The following is a 22,989-nucleotide window of genomic DNA, read 5'->3' as shown; positions in this document are numbered from 1 at the left end:
GAGCAGGGTCTCCAGAGGAGCGAGATTTCAAAGAAAGAAACAATTTGCAATTGTTCCTGAAATTCAGGAAGGTAGATCTATCTCCAGAAAAAAACTCTGGGATAGGAATTCTAGGTTCAGACATAGAAGTGCGAACAACAAAATCCTGTATGTTTTGAACTTTTGCAGCAAGATTATTCAGGCTGGAAGCCAAACTCTGGACATCCATGTTTAACAGCTAAGGTCAGAGCCATTCAAGGGTTAAGAGGAGGTAAGAAGCAGCTAGACAGCAATTAAGGGCTAGGCAGCAAAACTCTGAGGGGAAAAAAAAATAAAATTTCCCTTAAACACTTCTTTTTCTCCTGCTTCAGCCCAAACAATTAACACTTTGTGGGCCGGCTATACTGTCATGTTCCCAATGGCAGGGAAATAACAAAAGAACACGGGCAAAAAACAGGACGAGCTCTAGGGTGATGGAACCTGAGCTGACCGCGATCCTGAACCTCAACACTCAACTAACAGCAGCCGGGGAACGTTCCTGGGGGGATTCTAGACGTCTCGCGCCAGCCGGAGATCTAGCTTCCCCTATCAGAAGAATAACAGACCTCTCTTGCCTCCAGAGAAATATTCCCACAGAAATAGCAGCCCCCCACATGTAATGACGGTGAAATGAGAGGAAGGCACAAACGTAGTTATGAAAACAGATTCAGCAAAATGAGGCCCGCTAAAGCTAGATAGCAGAGGATACAAAAGGTGAACTGCGCGGTCAGCTTAAAACCCTTCAAAATACCATCCTGAAATTACTTGAACTCATGTGCCAACTCATGGCACATGAGTGGTAATTTCAGCCCACTAGAGCAACCAGCAACAGAGAATTACATATCTGCAAGCTGGACTAAAAACATGAAAGCAAACATGAAACAGGGGAATCAGACTTAGCTTGTCCTGAAGGCTTTAGGAGCAGGTAGCAAAGGTAACAGAGACACACTGATACATTGATAGCCGGCAAGGGAATGACAGGAAAGCCAGGTTAAATAGGAAACACCCAGCCTCTGATGGACAGGTGGAAACCAGAGGCCGCAACCCACCAAAGTCACCCAGTACCAGTTGTAACCACCAGAGGGAGCCCAAAAACAGAATCCACAACACCCCTCCTCAAGGGGGGGTACTGTTGTGAATTCTGCTTTTGGGCTCCCTCCGGTGGTTGTAGGTGGTAATGCAGTTGTCCCTGAGTTGCAGTCCTGGTCAGGTGTATCTGCCGATTGCAGTTCTGACTGGGGTATTTAGGCTTGCAGGATTCATTAGTCCTTGCCAGTTGTCCATGGTTTTGGAGGTGTTGGTCCTTATTTTGTTCCTTCTGCCTTGCTGCCAAATCAGCAAAGATAAGTGTCTGGTTTTGTTTTTGTGGCACAAATGCTGTGTGCTTGACAATTCCGTGCTATTCATTGTTTTTTTGTCCAGCTTGATTGTGTCAGTATTTTCTCAGTCCTGTTGGATTCTCAGGAGATGCAGATATACATTCCATGTCTTTAGTTAGATTGTGGAACTTTTTGTATTTATCTGCTTTGGATATTTTTGAAGGGTTTTAATACTGACCGCTTAGTATTCTGTCCTATCTTTCCCTATTTAGCTAGAGTGGCCTCTTTTGCTGAATTCTGTTTTTCTGCCTGCGTGTGTCTTTCTTCTCCTACTCACAGTCAATATTCGTGGGGGGCTGCTTATCCTTTGGGGTTCTGCTCTGAGGCAAGGTAGTATTCCTATTTCCATCTATAGGGGTATTTAGTCCTCCGGCTGTGTCGAGGTGTCTAGGGTTTGTGAGGCACACCCCACGGCTACTTCTAGTTGCGGTGTTAGTTCAGGGTTTGCGGTCAGTACAGTTCCCACCTACTCCAGAGAAAGTTCCAGGCGGCTCCAAAGTCACCGGATCATAACACCCTATGTACAAGAATATAACTACTATAATACTGCTCCTATGTACAAGAATATAACTACTATAATACTGCCCCCTATGTACAAGAATATAACTACTATAATACTGCTCCTATGTACAAGAATATAACTACTATAATACATGACCCTATATACAAGAATATAGCTACTATAATACTGCCCCTATGTACAAGAATATAACTAAAATAATACTGCTCCTATGTACAAGAATATAACTACTAAAATACTGCCCCCTATGTACAAGAATATAACCACTATAATACTGCTCCTATGTACAAGAATATAATTACTATAATACTGCTCCTGTGTACAAGAATATAACTACTATAATACTGCTCCTATGTACAAGAATATAACTACTATAATACTTCCCCTATGTACAAGAATATAACTACTATAATACTGCCCCTATGTACATGAATATAACTACTATAATACTGCACCTATGTACAAGAATATAACTACTATAATACTGCTCCTATGTACAAGAATATAACTACTATAATACTGCCCCCTATGTACAAGAATATAACCACTATAATACTGCTCCTATGTACAAGAATATAATTACTATAATACTGCTCCTGTGTACAAGAATATAACTACTATAATACTGCTCCTATGTACAAGAATATAACTACTATAATACTTCCCCTATGTACAAGAATATAACTACTATAATACTGCCCCTATGTACAAGAATATAACTACTATAATACTGCCCCTATGTACAAGAATATAACTACTATAATACTGCTCCTATGTACAAGAATATAACTACTATAATACTGCCCCCTACGTACAAGAATATAACTACTATAAGACTGCCCCCTATGTACAAGAATATAACTACTATAATACTGCTCCTATATACAAGAATATAACTACTATAATACTGCCCCTATGTACAAGAATATAACTACTATAATACTGCTCCCTATGTACAAGAATATAACTACTATAATACTGCCCCTATGTACAAGAATATAACCACTATAATACTGCTCCTATGTACAAGAATATAACTACTATAATACTGCCCCTATGTACAAGAATATAACTACTATAATACTGCCCCTATGTACAAGAATATAACTACTATAATACTGCTCCCTATGTACAAGAATATAACTACTATAATACTGCCCCTATGTACAAGAATATAACCACTATAATACTGCTCCTATGTACAAGAATATAACTACTATAATACTGTCCCCATATGTAGAAGTAAGGAACTGCCTATTTCCAGCTTTTAGCTTGTATACCTGGGAGTACACAAGTTCCATTATTGGTATTGAGTGTCTTATGACGGTAATATGATGTATATTGCTCATATAATTGCACTAAACAAAAATCAATAGCACTTGTTCCACACTGTAATAAAAGCTGAGCCTCCCCATATTCCAATGATAAACCTGTGTGCTCTCCATAAATTGTCAGACGAGTCTCCGACATTAATTACTAATAGATTTTCCAACTCTTACAGCCGCCCATAATGCGGTCATCAATGTATTTCACGTATGTCTTTATTTGGGAATAAATCCACATCTATTCCCTTTATTTATGAAGCATTTTGTTCCGATAGGAGGTGATGAACAAGTATGTTATATATGATGTTCTTTTGTCATAATCTTATTTTGACATCACAACAAGTTTGGCTTTAAAGGGAACATGTAATCAGAAACCAACTTATTAATATGGAAATTATTTTTTGTACAAATCTTTTGGTGTTAATATTTTAAAATTTAGTTGTATATAACACTGGTCAACAGCATTTTTGGTGCCAAAGATATTTCATCGAATTTGGGGTATTTTTGGGGTGCTGATTCTGAATATGTCATCAGTTTTGCCAGATTGGCTCAAGTTTTTGAGATTTTCGGTATCTTATTTATAGCACTTGTTGGTAAATGCGACGCATCATCTCATTAATTTCTTTGGATTAGTACTTGAACTGAGCAGTTCTCAATATAGTTTTGTGTTAATTAGTGTTCTAAAAGTTTGTTCATAGCTTGATTTTTGCACTAACTTTATGTTGTTGTCTGTTTTCCAGTGAAAAGCATGAACTCAGCAAGAAGAAGTTGTCTTAACGATCCAGACTCATTCTGTTACATTTGTGGTGAATACACACTGCCAAAACATAGAAGAAACATAACAGACTTCGTAAAAAAAGTGTATTTTGCCTATTTTGGGGTTATGCTTGGGGACCAAGACAAGTTTTGGGCACCACACATAGTGTGCAAAGCATGTATCGAATTATTACGAAAATGGAGCAAAGGACAAAGAAAAAGCTTCAAATTTGGTGTTCCAATGGTGTGGAGAGAGCCAAAAAATCATCATGATGACTGTTATTTCTGTGCAGTGCAAGTGCAAGGATTCAATAAGCATAAGAAACGAAAATGGGAGTAACATGGAATCTGCAAGAAGGCCTGTCCCTCATTGTGAAGATGTGCCTGTACCTGTGGTTACCATAAATAACAGTCATCATGATGATTTTTTGGCTCTCTCCACACCATTGGAACACCAAATTTGAAGCTTTTTCTTTGTCCTTTGCTCCATTTTCGTAATAATTCGATACATGCTTTGCACACTATGTGTGGTGCCCAAAACTTGTCTTGGTCCCCAATCATAACCCCAAAATAGGCAAAATACACTTTTTTTTACGAAGTCTGTTATGTTTCCTCTATGTTTTGGCAGTGTGTATTCACCACAAATGTAACAGAATGAGTCTGGATCGTTAAGACAACTTCTTCTTGATGAGTTCATGCTTTTCACTGGAAAACAGACAACAACATAAAGTTAGTGCAAAAATCAAGCTATGAACAAACTTTTAGAACACTAATTAACACAAAACTATATTGAGAACTGCTCAGTTCAAGTACTAATCCAAAGAAATTAATGAGATGATGCATCGCATTTACCAACAAGTGCTATAAATAAGATACCAAAAATGTCAAAAACTTGAGCCAATCTGGCAAAACTGATAGCATATTCAGAATCAGCACCCCAAAAATACCCCAAATTCATTAAAATATTTTGGACACCAGAAAAAAAAATTTTTTTTGTTGACCTGTGTAATTATCCATATAAAAATGTAGAAATGTTTAGCAGGTTGCTACAGCACAAATATTAGGCTGACATTTCCTGTTTTCAGCAAATCAACATTTAGCTTTGCCGTACAGACTGGGACATGATCAGCAGGGGGCAGAGAGTCTAATAACAGATCTGTTGTATTGCTGAATACATAGGTATTGCTGACTAGGAATTATATCATCACCGGGAAGATTCTGTATGCAGCTCTCCTGCTGTGCTCCATCAATTTGTGGAGACTAGTGATGAGCAAGTGTGCTCGTTATTCGAGTTTTCTGAGCATGCTCTGGTATTCTACGAGTATTTTGGGCGTGCTTGTAGAACATATTTGTGTTCCCGCAGCTGCATGATTTTCGGCAGCTAGACAGCCTGAACACATGCAGGGATTGCCTGTTTGTTAGGAAATCCTCACATGTATTCAGGCTGTCTAGCAGCCGCAAATCATGCAGCTGCGGGAACACAAACATAATCTACGAGCACGCCCAAGATACTCAGAGAACACCCGAGCATGCTCGGAAAACTCGAGTAACAAGCAAACTCGCTCATCACTAGTGTAGACTACAACAGTTACTATATTTCTTTCAGTTGACTCCCATTCATTGCAGCTGTCAAAAATCACAGGCACCCTTTGGACAATGTAAATTTGCCCTGGCAAAAATACTTTATTTATTTATTTTATTTATTTATTTTTATTACTCCCCAGACTGCCCGCTACTAAAGTTGGGCAAATTTATTTGCGTGGAATTGATTCCTTCTTGAATTTTAGAAAAATCCATGTTCTCCAGAATGCAGATTTTTTTTAATTTGCTCAGCACTAATTCAGCAAAATGGAGGCCAACTGTAGAGAAGCGGTAAAAAAAAGTAGTTCCTCATTGTTGACTTTTCCGGTGACCTCTGCTACTTGCTCTCTTTTGTGTGGTCCTCTGCAAGTCTTTTTACATCCTTTGTGCACTAAAACCCTGGGCATTTTCACACTAGGACAAAATATTCCCAGGGATATTTGGGGTCTAGGCCATAAGTCCTAGTCTTGAGTGAATATTGTAAGGTTGTGGCACAATTTGTCACATCATGACATGCAAGTGCACCATGACCTTAGTATGAGCACTCTAGTTCAGGGCTTCCAACCCCAACTAGGCATAGGACGTTCCTACGCATGCAAGTCATGTTGAAGTCGTTGTGTCACCAATGCACTCTTTGGGCCTGGATTTTTCAGCAGCATAAATCCCTAGGATGTCTCTATGCATGCAGATGGATGTCTCAAGCTTAGTTGTGGCCTTCCTTTTCCTATGTAAAGCCATACCTATAACTTCTTCTTCCATGGAGAAGGCAACATGTAATCAATCATATGGTTACAGCTGCCAAAATCTCTGCTGAACATACATTCTTATTGAACTGTAACCATCATTTAAAAAAAATCTTGACGTGTCGTAGAGACTATAAAAATTTCAATTGGTGGAGGTCAGAGTGCCAAGATCTCCAGTGATGACTAAAACCAAGGAAAAGATGCACTCAACTGAGCCTTTCCTTCACGACACTCTGAGAAGATGGTCTACTGTTGAGCCTGTCTACCAATTTGGGCTCGAGCAGCCCTCTGTTGAGCTCTTGTGCACCATCATTTTAGCAATCTGAGGGTTCTCAGTATCCAGGCACACTGATCGAAACTTTTGATTTATGGCCCAATTAACTGATAACCAGTATGTCTTCTACAAGAACCAGAAAAGTTGTTCAAAGCTCCTGGCCTGGTTGTAAAATCTGTAACAGAGCCTCCACTTACTATGTGCTACCTAGACTACTGGTGGCATAGGGATTTTTGGACCCGTCAGTCATCAGGTCCTATATGCTACCATTGCTACCTCTGTGTCTTCTACAACTTTGCCAATGACAATGACTATTATAAGGATTGAATGATTCATTACGAAGAAAATGATGATTACAGTGTGTCAAAGGCATATGTTGGGTGGGAACGTACACGGTGTGATAATGCTGACCATGTATCTCTCTGGTTATATAAAGTTTTTGGAAGTTCTGGTTGTTTACATATCTCCAAAAGAAAGAATAACACATGTGACACGAAAATCCATGTCCTGCATCTGAAATAACAGGTGAGTCACCGTGGCGTGATTCTGTATGTTTTACTTTATTTCTCAACGGAAATTGAGCTAAAAACTACTGTATCTGCCTGTTACGGGCAGCCTGTCACATCAGTCAATCGCCAGTAGTCGAGGACAAATCTAGCCTTTTCCAGTAATTCACAATGCTGAGAAAATTACAAGAACCTGGCTAGGAAAAAATTTTTTTTTGAGCAGTAAGAATTTTGGTAAATTGATGGTGTCTTTTGGACAATCATTCTACAAGTGGGAATCATTCTGGTGAAAGGAAAGGGTAGACATGGGGGAGCTAATGAGGCTTTCCTGAGATGTAGAATAGAAGGTCTATCTGGTGTTAGCCATGAGAGTCAGCCCTTGAGCACGGCCATCAATCAAGATAATTAAAGGGAAATGTTGGGTGGTGCTTAAAATTAGTTTCGGAATGGAATTTAGTATGATGACTACTATTTTTGATACAATTAAAAATCCTAGTATATTAGTGAAGTTTCTTCCAGACATCAATGCTTTAGAGGAACATTTCTCCCAATTCCATAGCTGGGGCGTATATTTTCTTATTTAATACTTGGAAATCCTCAGAACATTAAACAAATTAAAGTTAATGACATCTTCTACATCCAATGTACAAGGAGATGTAGTCTCTGATCAAATTAAAAGAGTTAAATTTTTATTTGAAAAATCCTCCAATGATCATATGATTTACAGGCAATCAGAAAGTGTTCAATTTCCCTGCAGTGCCCCCGCAGGTGAAATACAGCATTACACTGTCCTCATTGAAACTAATAATTGCAGGTCCAGAGCATGAGATAATCTTTGCAGTCATTTTTCTGTCTTGCTAATAAATACGGATCCTTGTCAGGAGACCACCTCTTATTAACTTATAATTAACAAATTGGTTATTTGGAAAAGTTTTTTTCTAACCAGTCTCCATCTTTAAAGTGTATTTTCACTGCTGATATAGTTAACTTAAAGAGTTCTTGACTGATCTCACCATTCTTCTTCTCTGCCTTTCTGATGTTTTTCTTGGCCTGCCACTTCTGGCCTTAGCAAGAACTGTACCTGTGTTCTTCCATTTCCTTACTATGTTCCTCACAGTGGAAATTGACAGGTTAAACCTCTGAGACAGCTTTTTGTATCCTTCCCCTGAACAACTATGTTGAATAATCTTTGTTTTCAGATCATTTGACAGTTGTTTTGAGGAGCCCATGATGCCACTCTTCAGAGCAGATTCAAACAGGAGAACGACTTGCAAGTGGCCACTTTAAGTAGCTTTTCTCATGATTGCATACACCTAGCTATGAAGTTCAAAGCTCAATGAGGTTACAAAACCAAAAAAAGTGCTTTGGTAAGTCAGTAAAAAGTAGGTAGGAGTATTTAAAACAAGAAAATAATAAGGGTGCCCATACTTATGCACCTGTCAAATTTTGTTTGAATGCAGATTGCACATTTTCTGTTAGTACAATAAACCTAATTTCAAGGCAGAAACATTACTGTGTCCAACAGTTATTAGATACATGAAACTGAAATAGCTGTTGCAAAAAAAAACAATTTTTATAAAACATTAAGCTTAAGATTAATAGGGGTGCCCAAACTTTTTCATATGACTGTATATTAGTAAATTGGAAGTTTGAGAAAAAAATGTTTTTCACTTACATGGTGACAAGTCAAACTTTTGTTTTGATCCAATGGATGATTTGCACAAGTTGGGCCGTTATATGCAGTTATATCTAATTTCTTCTTTATTGGAAAGTACAAAAATTGTGTTCCCAAGGTATTTCCATTATTACATCATCATCAAACATTGCCATGTTTCAGCCACAAACTGCCTTTTTGCCCATTTTTCATTTATGCCTTATCCTCGCTTTAATTTTTGCTTTTTCTAGAGTACATGTTATGTGTTCACTTGCTTTTTTTAATGTTCACCTTTATGAGCAGGGTTTGGTGTTTCCAGATGTTTATTTGCTTATTAACCAATTGCAACTTTTTTTAAAAAATTAGCTAAATGTTTGTGCAAATGTACTAATTTTTCCCTTGGAGTAATTTTATATACTCTGCAATTTTTTTTAATTTTTTTTAAAGTTTTGTGACATTTTAGAAGAATAAAGTTTGAAACAAAAAAGTCTAAAATAAAGACTTAATACCAAAATAAAGAGCAATTTGATTTTAACCAAAATTCATGAATTCATGTGTGGCCCTTTTGAAGAGTGTGGTTCTAAAATGGCAGCGAATACCAAAAGACTAAAAAAAGAAAAGTTAATAAAAAAAAATACAAAATACAAATGATGAATCGGGGGAAATAAGTGATTTAACCCATTGGATGCTCATACAGTGGGTGAAGGGGGATAAATCGCCCTCCATAGCCGGATACAGTTTCAGGATCAGACACCGGGCAGGAGGCACAGTTCCGGTTTTGGAGGATCCAGATCACTTCTTTCATTCTCTTGTAATTCCAATATATAATTATTATTTCATTGCATTTGTATGCACATTCCTATAATTACAATTAATTACAAAACACAATTATATCAGTCAGTGTACAGGACACTGATCACAGGAAGCAAACAGTTAATTACAAATCATTCACGAGAATCCCATCCACGTGGTTCACATGGGTTACCACTAACTGGTATCAGATATTAATTAAAGACGATTTCTACCCTGGAACAAACACTTTACCACATATTAATAAATCAGAGATCTGTGTTTGGTCATTTTCTTCATCTTTATATTTTCCTATTGAATTACGGAGGACATTTTTGCAGAAGCGAAAAGACGAAGTGATGCCAAATTGGGTTTAAATAAGATAACTTGTCAATTAGAGCAAATTTTCCTTAGAATCTTGCGTAATATGAATGTTATTACCTAACACCACTTATTTAACGGAGTTTAGATTTACTTACGGAAAACTAGGGAGACGGATAGATATGAGATAGATAGATATTAGTATACAAGGTTGGATAAAGTTCGCTACTGTTTTGTGCAAACAGTTCCTATGCAGTGCTATGTGTCTCCATGGTAACAGACTACATACACACTCTTTGTGTAGTCTGATCCTGCAGTCATGTATATTCCTCCCTTATTTTCCCGATGACATGTAACATTCCTGTTTTTGTTATGTCACCATGTTGTTAAGATGTGTCAGAGAATGGCTGAGGTGTGCAGCGAGGTATTGACACATCATCATGGAGGTAAGGTTGGCATCTACTCGGCGCCGGATGCTCTGGGGTGTAGGCAAAACAGCTTGAATATACATAAAGCTGAAAAATAAATATAGAGAGGAACAGAACGGAAGCGACAAGAATTCATAAAAGTGAAATCTAATGGTCTAATATGAGATAACATGTAACTCTCCCGTGTAGGCGTCATGGTGTAGACCAGAACATGGCACCAACTAGAAATGATCCTAGATGTCTTAGGCTACACGTGGCCATTTGCCTGTTAGATAACTTTAGGCTGGAGCACAGCAAGACTTCTCTCCAATGAGATAAAGCACATTCATCGTTATATGAAAGTTGGGATACACGGAGACGAGACGCTTTTACTGGAGTTTTCCTTTAAATACCTTTGAGCACATGTCTTCTGCTGTACATGATCATCAGCCCAAGCCTGGATGTAACACCGGAAGATAATGACTGCAGATTGCATTAGGAGAGAGCAAAAGCCTGAACAATATGAAAAACCCAGCAGGAGACCTCCCTAATAATGCAAGAACAAAAACGTCAGCCGTCAAGTATCTATCTATCTATTATCTATCTATTATCTATATATATCTCTATCTATCATCAATCTATGATCTATCTATCTATCTATCTATCTATTATCTATTTATTATCTATCTATTATCTATCTATCTCATATCTATCTACCTAATTTATCTAATTAATCAAAAGAGGAAGGCAGTAGTCCAAAAAATAATGCAAAAAATGGACTTTAACCCCTTTCTGACAATAGACATACTATCCCGTTGGGGTGGGGTGTGCCCGTATGCCCACCAACGGGATAGTACGTCATAGCGATCGGCCGCGCTCACGGGGAGAGCGCGGCCGAGTGTCAGCTGACAATCGCAGCTGACATCCGGCACTATGGGTACTATGGGCACATTAACCCCCGGCACACTGCGATCAAACATGATCGCAGCGTTCCGGGGGCATAGGGAAGCATCGCGCAGGGAGGGGGCTCCCTGCGCGCTTCCCTGAGACCCTCGAGCAATGACCTTTGACTAGTTTGTGCTTGTTAAACTGGCCACATTATGGAAAAAGGCTGAGTAAAATATTGGCGCCCATTCATCAAAACAATTTCATCAGAATTCTTGTGTAAATCACTTTGAATAGTCAGAAAATTTCACACTAGTTTCTACCAGCTCTGTCAAAATGGCTGGAACTGCGGACCGATATGGGCGTGATTCTGCAGCTCGTCTAATTCAGGACTGACTATGTACTCCTTACGCCAGAAACTTGTATAATTTTTGGCATGGCGCACAGAAGTACTTGCCAGTTGTCATACATCCATAATTAAAAGATGTGCAACTTTTAAAGAATTGCTTAGATTTAATTTTTTAATTTCTCCTTTCCGTTGTGGACATATCACCTTGTAAAGATTAGGCTATGATTTATGTAAAGTTCAACTGGGCATTACCAGAGATTTGTCTCTGGGGGTGTGTACTTCTTCCCCTGCATGAGGTTGACCAATCATTAGCAAGCAACATCATGAAGGGGAATAAAGAACACGCCCTCCTCTCCTCAATAATCTCTGCAGCTCCTGCGTAGAGACAAAGCAGAGCTGAATTAACTATAGGGTTCAATGTAATATTTATGTAATGTTTATGCAATGTAAAAGTTATGTACTAGACTAAAAAAATAAAGTAAAAATGAAAACAAAGTTTAAAAAAATAAAAAAAAATATTAAAGTTTAAATAATGCCCCATTTTCCCCTTCAAAAATGAAGAAACAAAAAAAGCCATATTTGGCATCATTGTGTCTAAAAAAAAAAAGAAAAGGTCAATCTATCAAAATATAAAATTGTATAAATCATAAGTTAAGCGCTCCCCCAAAAAATCGAAACACCAATATTGCAGTTTTATGGTTGCTCCACTTATCAAAAATAACAAAAAATGATATGTACCCTGAAATGATATCAGAATTTTTCTTCCACCACTAAAATATTTATGAACCTGGACAAGCTTGGTATCACCGTAATCGTACTGACAAGGAGAATTATGTTCACAGGTTATTTTTACAGCAGAATGAATGTCGTAAAAATAAAACCCAAACAAGGGCGGAATTGCATTTTTTCCAGAATTTCACTGCATTTGGATTTTTGCCTGTTTTCCTGAACATTGTAGAGAATAAATAATGTTATTCAAAACTACAACTCGTCCTACAAACATCAAGCCCTAATACGGACATATCAATGGAAAACAAACCAAAATATTATGCATCAAAGGGAGCAAAAAACCAAAAGCGCAAAAAATCCTGGTCATTAATTGGATAAACAACTGCCAGTCGCTAAACTACTGGGCTTAAAGGGCATCTGTCAGTAGTATTAAACCTCCTAAATCGGCTATATGGGCATGTAGGTCATAAGAAGCTGAGTAATATGATATATTGATATCTGCGATCTGATGTATTATTGCAGAGAAATCCACATTTTTCTTATATGTAAATGAGCTGTTAAGATCTATGGGCTGGACATAGATCTCCCTGAGAATCTAACTCAAGAGTTTATTGTAAAAAGGGGTGAGACATATAATGACTGACAGTCTGCTCTCCTGATCCACATGTCTCACATGGATAACATCTCCTTTGATTTAAAATATGCTCCGGAGGCAGATTCTCGGGTAGTCTGCCTGAAAAAAGCAATGTGTACATACTCTTATGGGTTTAATCCTTCGACTATCTTTGCCTTTTGCTTCTCATTGACTTCCTGACTCAGTTTCCCCATATAATTGAATTATATCTTGTTTTATCTTTGTCTCTGTCTTGCTGCTGCTGACGCAGTTTGTTGGTGTTTAATTCCTCATCTTGCTCCATCAGTCAGCAGCTTCTCCGTGGGCACAACCTAGGAGCCCCTGCTGCAGGGAACAGATCCCTGTGTTGTCCTTAAAATATAGCTGTCACTTTATGAAAACTTTTTATGCTTTATAGGTGGTGCAAAGTGTGGCCGATTAGTGGGGGTCCAGATTCACCGATCAGTGAAAACCCCACTCTGAAGTACATAGCTCCTACATAAAAACGGTGTTAAATAGTAAGTCTATTAGTCCATACATTCATACATTCGTTCTCACTGAGCCATGTACAAACCCATAAACTTACTACTGAGCCCATACACCGCTCAGTAGTTTCGGGCTTTGGAGCAGTGTTTTGATCAATCGGTGGGTGTTTTAGGACCTGGTTCACCCGACCCCCAAATTATATATGCTATTTAGAGTCTTAAATGCACACAAAGTTTTATTAAGTGACAACTGAACTTTAACGTGGACGTGCACGTGGAGAAATTAAAAACAATTTCTCCACCTTCCCCATTCTGACAGTCCTTGAAAATTAGACCGCACTAATCCAAATGTGGTCCGATTTTCCAAGCACCTATTACCGATTTTGACATGATCCTTGGTTTAAAATTGGACATGTCTCTGATATTCTCCGCAGACCGCTCGGTCCGTGGAAAAAATTGGACATGTGAGTGGTCCATTAGACTATCGTAGGTACGAGTGCTATACGTAAAAATCATGGACAGCACCGGTACGCAAAAAATCAGATGTCTGAATGAGGCGTAACGTTGTATTACCGTGGGTAGGTATGCCATGGATTCAAGATCAGGGTTTCCAAAAAATGTTAGTCTCCGGTCAAGTGATCCCCGGAACAATTTCCCAGCGAGGGACATTACTGGTACAGTAGGAATGCCAAATTGATTTCCGCCTGCAGACAGATGCTGTATGAAGCAATCGACATTTCTCGGCCAAATAATAGCATTGGCCAAGAATGACAGATTGCTCTTTCCGCCTCTGCTCCGAGCTTCTTTTGATTTAGGAACTGCACAAGGTGTTCCCTTAAAAGTGTAAATATTTTTTAGAGGTTCCATCCGAGATATTAAGGTTGGGAGTCACTGATATGGATGTAAAATGCGCAGAGGCGAATATATTGGAGTAAAATACAGATATATCTACCCTTAGATTTCCGTAATTTCGTTACTTATTCCATGTGGCAAGTGTGCTGGGTAATTTCTGGAACTCCCGTGTACAAATGCATGAAGAGAGCGGCACAGGTATGGCCACCTCTCTGTTCCCAACCAGGGTTGCAAAGTTGACTTTTCGTTTTCATCTGGACGTCTTATCAAAAATCACAGACAGACAATATTTTTTACAGGCGCTTTGGAAGAGCACAATAAATCATTCTGGTTAGAAGTGATAAATGTCCACAGCACATAATTCTGATATGAGACATCTGCTGCATTCACTGTGAACTGTAAAATAATGAAAACAGTCAAAATAATTTGTATTGGTTTCTTTAGCTTCAAAAAAATCACAGAAACCTTAATTTTTTTCCACAGAGAGAGCAAAAAAGTGACCAATTTTTACTGACTGTCCTGGAATTTTTGGACGGTTGGCAATCTTGTCTCGGCAGTACAAGATGTAATCATGCACATATTGGGAGATACCAGATTGTTTTACAAGTTAACTGCAATCAGTCGCTTCCTACAACCTTCTTACACCTCTCAACTGGAATTTTGGAAACTGCTTCAGGTCTTTCATATTTGAAGGGCAAAATCTCCCAACAGCAATTTTAAGATCTCTCCACAGGTTTTCAATGGGTTTTAGATTTGGACTTATTTCTGGCCACTTCAGAACTCTCCAGTGCTTTGTTTCCATCCATTTCTGGGTGCTTCTTGAAGTATGTTTGGGGTCATTCTCCTGCTGGAAGACCCATGACCGATGATGCAAACCCAACTTTCTGACACTGGGCACTACATTGAGATCCAAAATCCTTGGGTAATCTTCTGATTTCATGATGCCTTGCACACAAATAAGGCACCAAATGCCAGAGGCAGCAAAACAACCCCAAAACATCTTTGAACCTCCACCATATTTGACGGTAGGTACTGTGTTCTTTTCTTTGCAGGCATCATTCCATTTTCAGTAAACAGCAGACTGATGTGTTTTACTAAAAAGCTCTATCTTGGCCTCATCTGTTCAAAGGACACTTTCCCAGGAGGATTTTGGCTTACTCACGCACATTTTGGCAAACTGCAGTCTGGGTTTTTTATGTCTCTGTCAGCAGTGGGGTCCTCTGGGATTCTCCTGCCATAGGGTTTAATTTTATTCAAATGTCAATGGATAGCTCACGCTGACACTGATGTACCCTGAGCCTGCAGGACAGCTTGAATTTCTTTGGAACTTGATTGGGGCTGCTTATCCACCATCCGGACTGTGCATTGCAATTTTTCATAAATTTTTCTCTGCTGTCCACTACCAGGAAGATTAGCTACAGTGCCATGGGTTGTAAAATTCTTGATAATGTTGGGCACCGTGGACAAAGGAGCATCAAGATCTCTGGAGATGGACTTGTAACCTTGGGATTGTTAATATTTTTCAACAATTTTGGTTCTCAAGTACTCAGACAGTTCTCTTCTCCTCCTTCTGTTCTCCATGCTTAGTGTGGCACACACAGATACACAATGCAAATGTTGAGTCCACTTCTCTCTTTTTATCTGGTCTCAGGTGTGGTTCTTATATTGCCCAAACCTGTTACTTGGCACAGGTGATTTTGAACAAACATCACTTGCTTGAAACAAAGTTGTTTACCACACAATTTTGGAAAGATGCCAACAATTTTGGAGGTGTGAAATTTTGTCCAATACACTCAATGGAAATAAACATGTGTATAACAAAACATCCCCCCTGAGGAAGTGGCACTGGTGGCCACGAAACGTGCTTTGGGGACCATCGCCCGACCGCCCCCTCCTACCTCTGTGTAGTGGTAAGTGCTAGCACCCTCTTTCCACCACCATACTTAATGGCATTACTATAGAATCCCACTGTTTTGGGGTGACCTTGGTTGGATAGTGTAGGTGCTTTTCCTTATGCATACCATTACAAGGGTATTTACATCTGGGGGAGTGAGGGGATGGGCGCTTTTCCAGCATTCCTGGGACATTCATCCTGTGCTCTAGTCATTAAATAATGTAGTTTTGATATATATTTTTGTACTATTTATGGTAATTAAAGTTTGTTTTATAAATCATTGCTCTGAATTTTTCTCCTTTTGGCATGGTATAACAAAACATGTAATTGTAATAATTTTCTGGGAGAAATACTTCATTTTCTTTAACATTATCAAGGATACCAACGCTTTTGTATATACGGTTTATTCAGTGGTTATTAGAAATGGATGGATTGATTCTCAGGACTCCATTCCATCTGCCAAGTCAGTACTCTCGGGCTGTTGAACAGAAGGCTTGTGAATGTCTTACCTCCTGCAATCTCGACTTAGAAAGAAAACGATGAAATAACGGTCCAACAAGTAATATTCCGAAAAATGAATATACTTTATTAGGTGATTAACATGACCAAAATGTAAGGAGGGAAAATGACACCGCAGGAAAAACGTTGGAAAAAGAGCAGGAGGCGCGTGCCCAGGATAATGTCCAAACCAGATAGATAATAATAAAAAATTAGCAAAATGCGAACTAAACTATAAAAACTAAATAAACATAACGAAAAAACCTGGATTAGACATGGTAAAGGTGCGGAACATATATTATCGTAGTAATCTATAGTGATCAATAGTCAGCCATTTAGCTAGTGTACAGAAGCTGCTGCAAGTAGCACATAGTAAAGATGGTACATATTAGCAATATTGAAACAATATGCCCGCTCCTGCAAACATCCTCACAATATGGTGGTTGGCAGTCACTTACCGCACTAAGGACAGTTATACCTGGGACCGCGCCTCCGCCCCTACGCGCGTTTCGGCAGAAACACCTTCGTCAGGGGGCAGAGATATGGAGTGCACAACGAGTTTAAAAAGCACCCGCACCGGAAATGAGTTTTGCCGGTGACCGGAAGTGACGATGCGGTACCATGGAGAACACGGCGCCGGCCGCTACCGAGTGCAGCCGAAGGACTCCGAGTTCACAGGGGCCCCATATGACCCGGAGCACCAACCAGCTACACCACGGCACGCAGGCGCACACGGGCCCCACGGCAATCGCACCAACACAAGGACCGGCAAAGATTATTATGGATGTATGCTACAAAGACATGACATTACCTATATAAGCACAGACTGTACCCATTCGGACAATTAACCGATGACTTTGCATCTTATAGCGGGCATCATACAGCATGTATATAGTAATAAGAAAAATATATAAGAATAACCCACCATGTATATCATAATTCAACTGCAAGGTATTATCCGCTAAACAGTATTATACACATAATAATAAAATCAACAATCCCAGTATTACAGCAAAATAGTAGTAACACATACTAATGACTAATACTCATGGTGGAACACCATATATAGCAATTAAGGTTAGAAAAAGGTCCAATATGATGCCAAACAGAAAATACAAAAATAGATAAATGTATATAATTAAGCTAGGCACTTAATCTTCAATAGTCCATCCCACAGTGTACTTCATTTCACAGATATTCATATAGGCAGACTAGTCTTCTGTGCACATCATCCTATTGGCCATGCGGTTCAGTCATGTTGTAGGGAAAAAAGTAGCAGTGGACAACCATAGACATCATTCCGGTGACGTGCAGTGCTGAGACAAAACAATATTAAAATATAACCGCATGGCCAATAGGATGATGTGCACAGAAGACTAGTCTGCCTATATGAATATCTGTGAAATGAAGTACACTGTGGGATGGACTATTGAAGATTAAGTGCCTAGCTTAATTATATACATTTATCTATTTTTGTATTTTCTGTTTGGCATCATATTGGACCTTTTTCTAACCTTAATTGCTATATATGGTGTTCCACCATGAGTATTAGTCATTAGTATGTGTTACTACTATTTTGCTGTAATACTGGGATTGTTGATTTTATTATTATGTGTATAATACTGTTTAGCGGATAATACCTTGCAGTTGAATTATGATATACATGGTGGGTTATTCTTATATATTTTTCTTATTACTATATACATGCTGTATGATGCCCGCTATAAGATGCAAAGTCATCGGTTAATTGTCCGAATGGGTACAGTCTGTGCTTATATAGGTAATGTCATGTCTTTGTAGCATACATCCATAATAATCTTTGCCGGTCCTTGTGTTGGTGCGATTGCCGTGGGGCCCGTGTGCGCCTGCGTGCCGTGGTGTAGCTGGTTGGTGCTCCGGGTCATATGGGGCCCCTGTGAACTCGGAGTCCTTCGGCTGCACTCGGTAGCGGCCGGCGCCGTGTTCTCCATGGTACCGCATCGTCACTTCCGGTCACCGGCAAAACTCATTTCCGGTGCGGGTGCTTTTTAAACTCGTTGTGCACTCCATATCTCTGCCCCCTGACGAAGGTGTTTCTGCCGAAACGCGCGTAGGGGCGGAGGCGCGGTCCCAGGTATAACTGTCCTTAGTGCGGTAAGTGACTGCCAGCCACCATATTGTGAGGATGTTTGCAGGAGCGGGCATATTGTTTCAATATTGCTAATATGTACCATCTTTACTATGTGCTACTTGCAGCAGCTTCTGTACACTAGCTAAATGGCTGACTATTGATCACTATAGATTACTACGATAATATATGTTCCGCACCTTTACCATGTCTAATCCAGGTTTTTTCGTTATGTTTATTTAGTTTTTATAGTTTAGTTCGCATTTTGCTAATTTTTTATTATTATCTATCTGGTTTGGACATTATCCTGGGCACGCGCCTCCTGCTCTTTTTCCAACGTTTTTCCTGCGGTGTCATTTTCCCTCCTTACATTTTGGTCATGTTAATCACCTAATAAAGTATATTCATTTTTCGGAATATTACTTGTTGGACCGTTATTTCATCGTTTTCTTTCTAAGTGGTTTATGTAACTGATGATAGGCCCTGTGGGTCTTGGTCACTAGTGGTATAGATTGTTGTCTTATTATGTTCTACCATGGTGACTAGTTCTATAAGTGGCTATTTTCTCCTGCAATCTCGGAATGGCTTTTGCATAGCCATATCAAATAAACTGTATCGACAATAACAAAGTTTTTATGTTGATAGTCTTTCTTGTCAACATTATTTTATTGCGATCTTGTCAATGTGATCTTATGCCAGTCACTATGTGAATCTCATTTACATGAGAAATTGGAAAATCAGTTTCCAGTCTGTCTGAACTGGGGTTTCATGATGCAAAACACCATCGAAACGCCCCTGTAAACCAGAGAACATAGTGGTCCATAAGTATGTGAACTATATATAACTATAACCATGTTTAGAATAAGTACTTCCAAACGAGAGCTAAAAAATCCCACTTGTGCTCAGCTGGCACCCCATTCCTCATTATACTTACATAGTCCCCACTCTATTAGGGGGTCTTCTGCACAGGTATGACAATTTGGAACAATTGTGACTGATTTGGATAATTACCGTATATGTTCATCACAAATGATTGCATTGCAACGAACATTACACAAAAGACGTGATAATTAGTTGCATGTCTAAAATTATCCTGTGATCGACTTCACAATCAGCTCAAGATCGGTGATTGAACCTTTTCTGGGTTAATGATTTGCAATTTTCTACTATATTCTGTATTTCAACAATTTTACCAAAATTTGTGATTTCTATCGGTGAATGAGAGTAACTCTTGTTTCCAATCAGAGACCCTGTACCTCAATGGGAAGGTGGTTACAGTTGTACTTATCCAGTCTAGGCAATGCTCTGTGAGCTCAGCAGCCGGCACTCCAGACTGATACATTGTATCAAACTGCCGTAGAGAATTGTGTTTAGCTCACAGAGCATTATCTACAATGGATACTATGGTATCCACATCTGATCTGAGAACAGGGCTAGATACCAACAAGATTACACCCTCTGCGTGGAAACAATGGTGTTCTCATTAGAATCAGATGATCGACCTGCCTAAACTTTTCTGCAGCATCTGCCAGCTCCGGATTATGTGGCCGGTTGTTCCGTTCTCCTCCAATGTTTATCATATCTGGAGAATACGTGTTTTTTCCCTTTCCAGCTGCAAACATTGACCTTGTGTCCTCTGTAACCCAAATAAACTGTCAGAACATTTTGGTATGGTCTACTCATACATTTTAGGATGGCCATTTCCCTTCATCTACGATCTCCTAGCGTAAAAAAATCTATTACAAACGCTTTGCATGCCTATTACTTACCGCTGGAACTGTTGCTGTTGATGCTGAGAAAATTACATGTATTTCTTGACATCCAAGTGTGATTTTTTTTTTTCTTTTATCGTTTTGGAACATTTGACATTTTTGTTATTTTCATCTCCAGGTTTTGGGAACATCTCACCACGCACAAAAGGCGGTAAAATCTTCTGCATTATCTATGCTCTTCTCGGAATTCCTTTGTTTGGGTTCTTATTGGCCGGTGTTGGAGATCAACTAGGAACCATATTTGGTAAAGGGATAGCACGAGTGGAAGATATTTTTGTAGTAAGTATAATCATTTTTCTCTTATTTAAAGGGGTTTTCAAGGACTATGTCTCCTGGCACTCCCACTGATCAGCTGTTAGCAGATTCTGGAAGCCGCCAGAAGAACACAATGTTCAGAGCTGGAACACCTCAGGTCCGTAACCAGTGTAGTGTCCGTTCTCAAGAACCGATACTCGGATCCCAATTACTTCAGTGGAAATTATGCTGCAACACTAGGAGCCAGAATGGTAGAACTTCACCGATCTGATATTGTTGACCTGTTCCAAGGATAGGTCATCAAAACCTTAGTCCTGAGCAACCGTGTTAAGTCTAAAGTAGAATATCTCATATCATATGATAACCAATATTTATTCTGTTTTCCTAAAGTCTCATGTATTCTGCTATAATGGGACGTCTATTCTAGTGTATGCACCCTCTACTTTACCTCTGGATGCCTCCAGAGCTCCTTGGCTATAGTACCGGACATAGTCTTTACCGGTGGAAGCCGTGTGTCAACATAATAGGGAGCCACCAAAGCTCATTACATCGGCATTTTGGATCCATACACACGGTTCTGCTGTCATTTTTTTCTCCAACCCAATGAGGCAGAGTCTTCTACACTGTAACCATACAATCCTCTCCTCTAGATATTGTGCCACACAATGTCTTGAAGTTACACTTGACTCAGTCCTACTTTTTCTTCCTCCTATCCATCGCCAAGTCCATATTTAAAAATATTTCTCATACTCGACCCTAATCATTTCTTACCTGGACTATTGCAACCTTGTAATCATAGGCACTATGTTATCCATTACTAATGCAGTAGTCAGGCAGATACTGTAACACCTTTTTCTCTGTTGCTCAGGACACTTCTTAACTATCATTGCAGACATAAAACTAATCTTCTCCACCTTATCTACAAACTCTCCAGTGCTCTAAAGACAGGCCTCTGATAAGAGTCTCATAATCCTTTCAGGGGTAGACATCTCATTGGTGCAGCCAGTGCTCCAGATGGTAAGGAGGCCCATTTCGACCTTCAAAGAAGATGGAATTGTGCGTTTTGATGAGTTATTATACTATAAAGGACCAATATTATTGTTCTTGCTCATCAGTCCACCACTGAATCCCTTATTATGTGTCCTCAGTCACCGGCAGTAGGACTTCTCTAGTCCTGCACCTTTTGCCCTGGAATATAGATGTTAAATTAATATGTGTGCAATGGACCACACTTGGACTATTAGCTGCCAATGTCAGGCAGAGGGACAAATGCTCTGGCAGATATAGAAAGAAAATGGCCCTTGTGCAAGAACAATATTTGGACCATCTGCCGTCCAATAGCTCCACATAATGCACAATTCCCCCCTGTTTTGGAGGTGGATACGGCCCCCTTACCTCTTGGATCCGTATATGGTTGCAGTCCCGATCTACAATCTTTCCGAAAGTCCTACAAATGTGAATAGATTTGCCTATATAGGGATAAAGTTGGCACCATAAACTTTTTACTCATACCTTTTTGTGTGACTGTGTCCCATTCTGTTTGGATTGTAAGCTCTCTCGTTTCGGTTCATAGTTTTATTCATCTGTTTTACCATTTGATTTGTTTGTTGCCTTACAAAATTGCAGAATATGTTGGTGTCACGTAAATAAAAGTTATTCTAATTTTTAATATTTTTATCTTTCTCGCTTACTCACTGGAAGAAAAAAAAGGTGGGCAATAGTCAAAGTACAAAGCAGAGAAGACCCTTACTACACGATGACTGGTTGCCTATTTATGTAGCTGAGTGGTTGGGGAGAAGGTTGTGCAGACTTGTTTTTCTAATTTATTTATTATTAATTAGAAATATTTTCGTAGATTCTGCCATTTCCTATGGAAAGTTTTTGCTCACCCCGATTCTCCCAGAAACAGATAAAAATAACAAGAGTAGACAGGTTTAATAACTATTGTATTTCTCTACGTAATGTATGGATAGCTCCTGTAGCATTGATGGGAGGATATTCGTGTAGGATCCTACACAACCATGAATATGGGCGGCACAACTTACGATGTCACATGTCAATCAAGCGATAAAAAAATATTTAGGGACGGCCAGTGTGACCCTTCAGCAGAGCAGTCCCACCCCCTTGACTCTTCAGCAAAAATTTGCATATAATTGAATATACAAAAAGGATTAATAAAGACAGAAAAGGCAAATTTTAGTATACGTATGTTGTCTATGGTGTATCGTAAATGATCTGAGGTCTATATAATGGGGGATCTGATCTGGGGGTCTGTGT

General features: G+C 39.2%; 1 protein-coding gene across 2 annotated transcripts in view; it reads left to right on the top strand.

The window, feature by feature from the left end:
* KCNK2 (potassium two pore domain channel subfamily K member 2) overlaps positions 1 to 22,989 on the top strand; it is a 147,739-nt gene that overhangs the window by 80,953 nt on the left and 43,797 nt on the right. For both annotated transcript variants that reach the window (XM_077282275.1, XM_077282276.1), the window contains exon 4: positions 20,576 to 20,736. In XM_077282275.1, coding sequence (XP_077138390.1) covers positions 20,576 to 20,736 — 161 coding nt within the window. The remainder of the gene's footprint in view (positions 1 to 20,575; positions 20,737 to 22,989) is intronic.

This window comes from Ranitomeya variabilis, chromosome 2, assembly GCF_051348905.1.
Source record: "Ranitomeya variabilis isolate aRanVar5 chromosome 2, aRanVar5.hap1, whole genome shotgun sequence".
NCBI lineage: Eukaryota > Metazoa > Chordata > Amphibia > Anura > Dendrobatidae > Ranitomeya > Ranitomeya variabilis.
The sequence above is the reverse complement of the archived record's forward strand: the minus strand, read 5'-3'. Positions and strand labels throughout refer to the sequence as shown.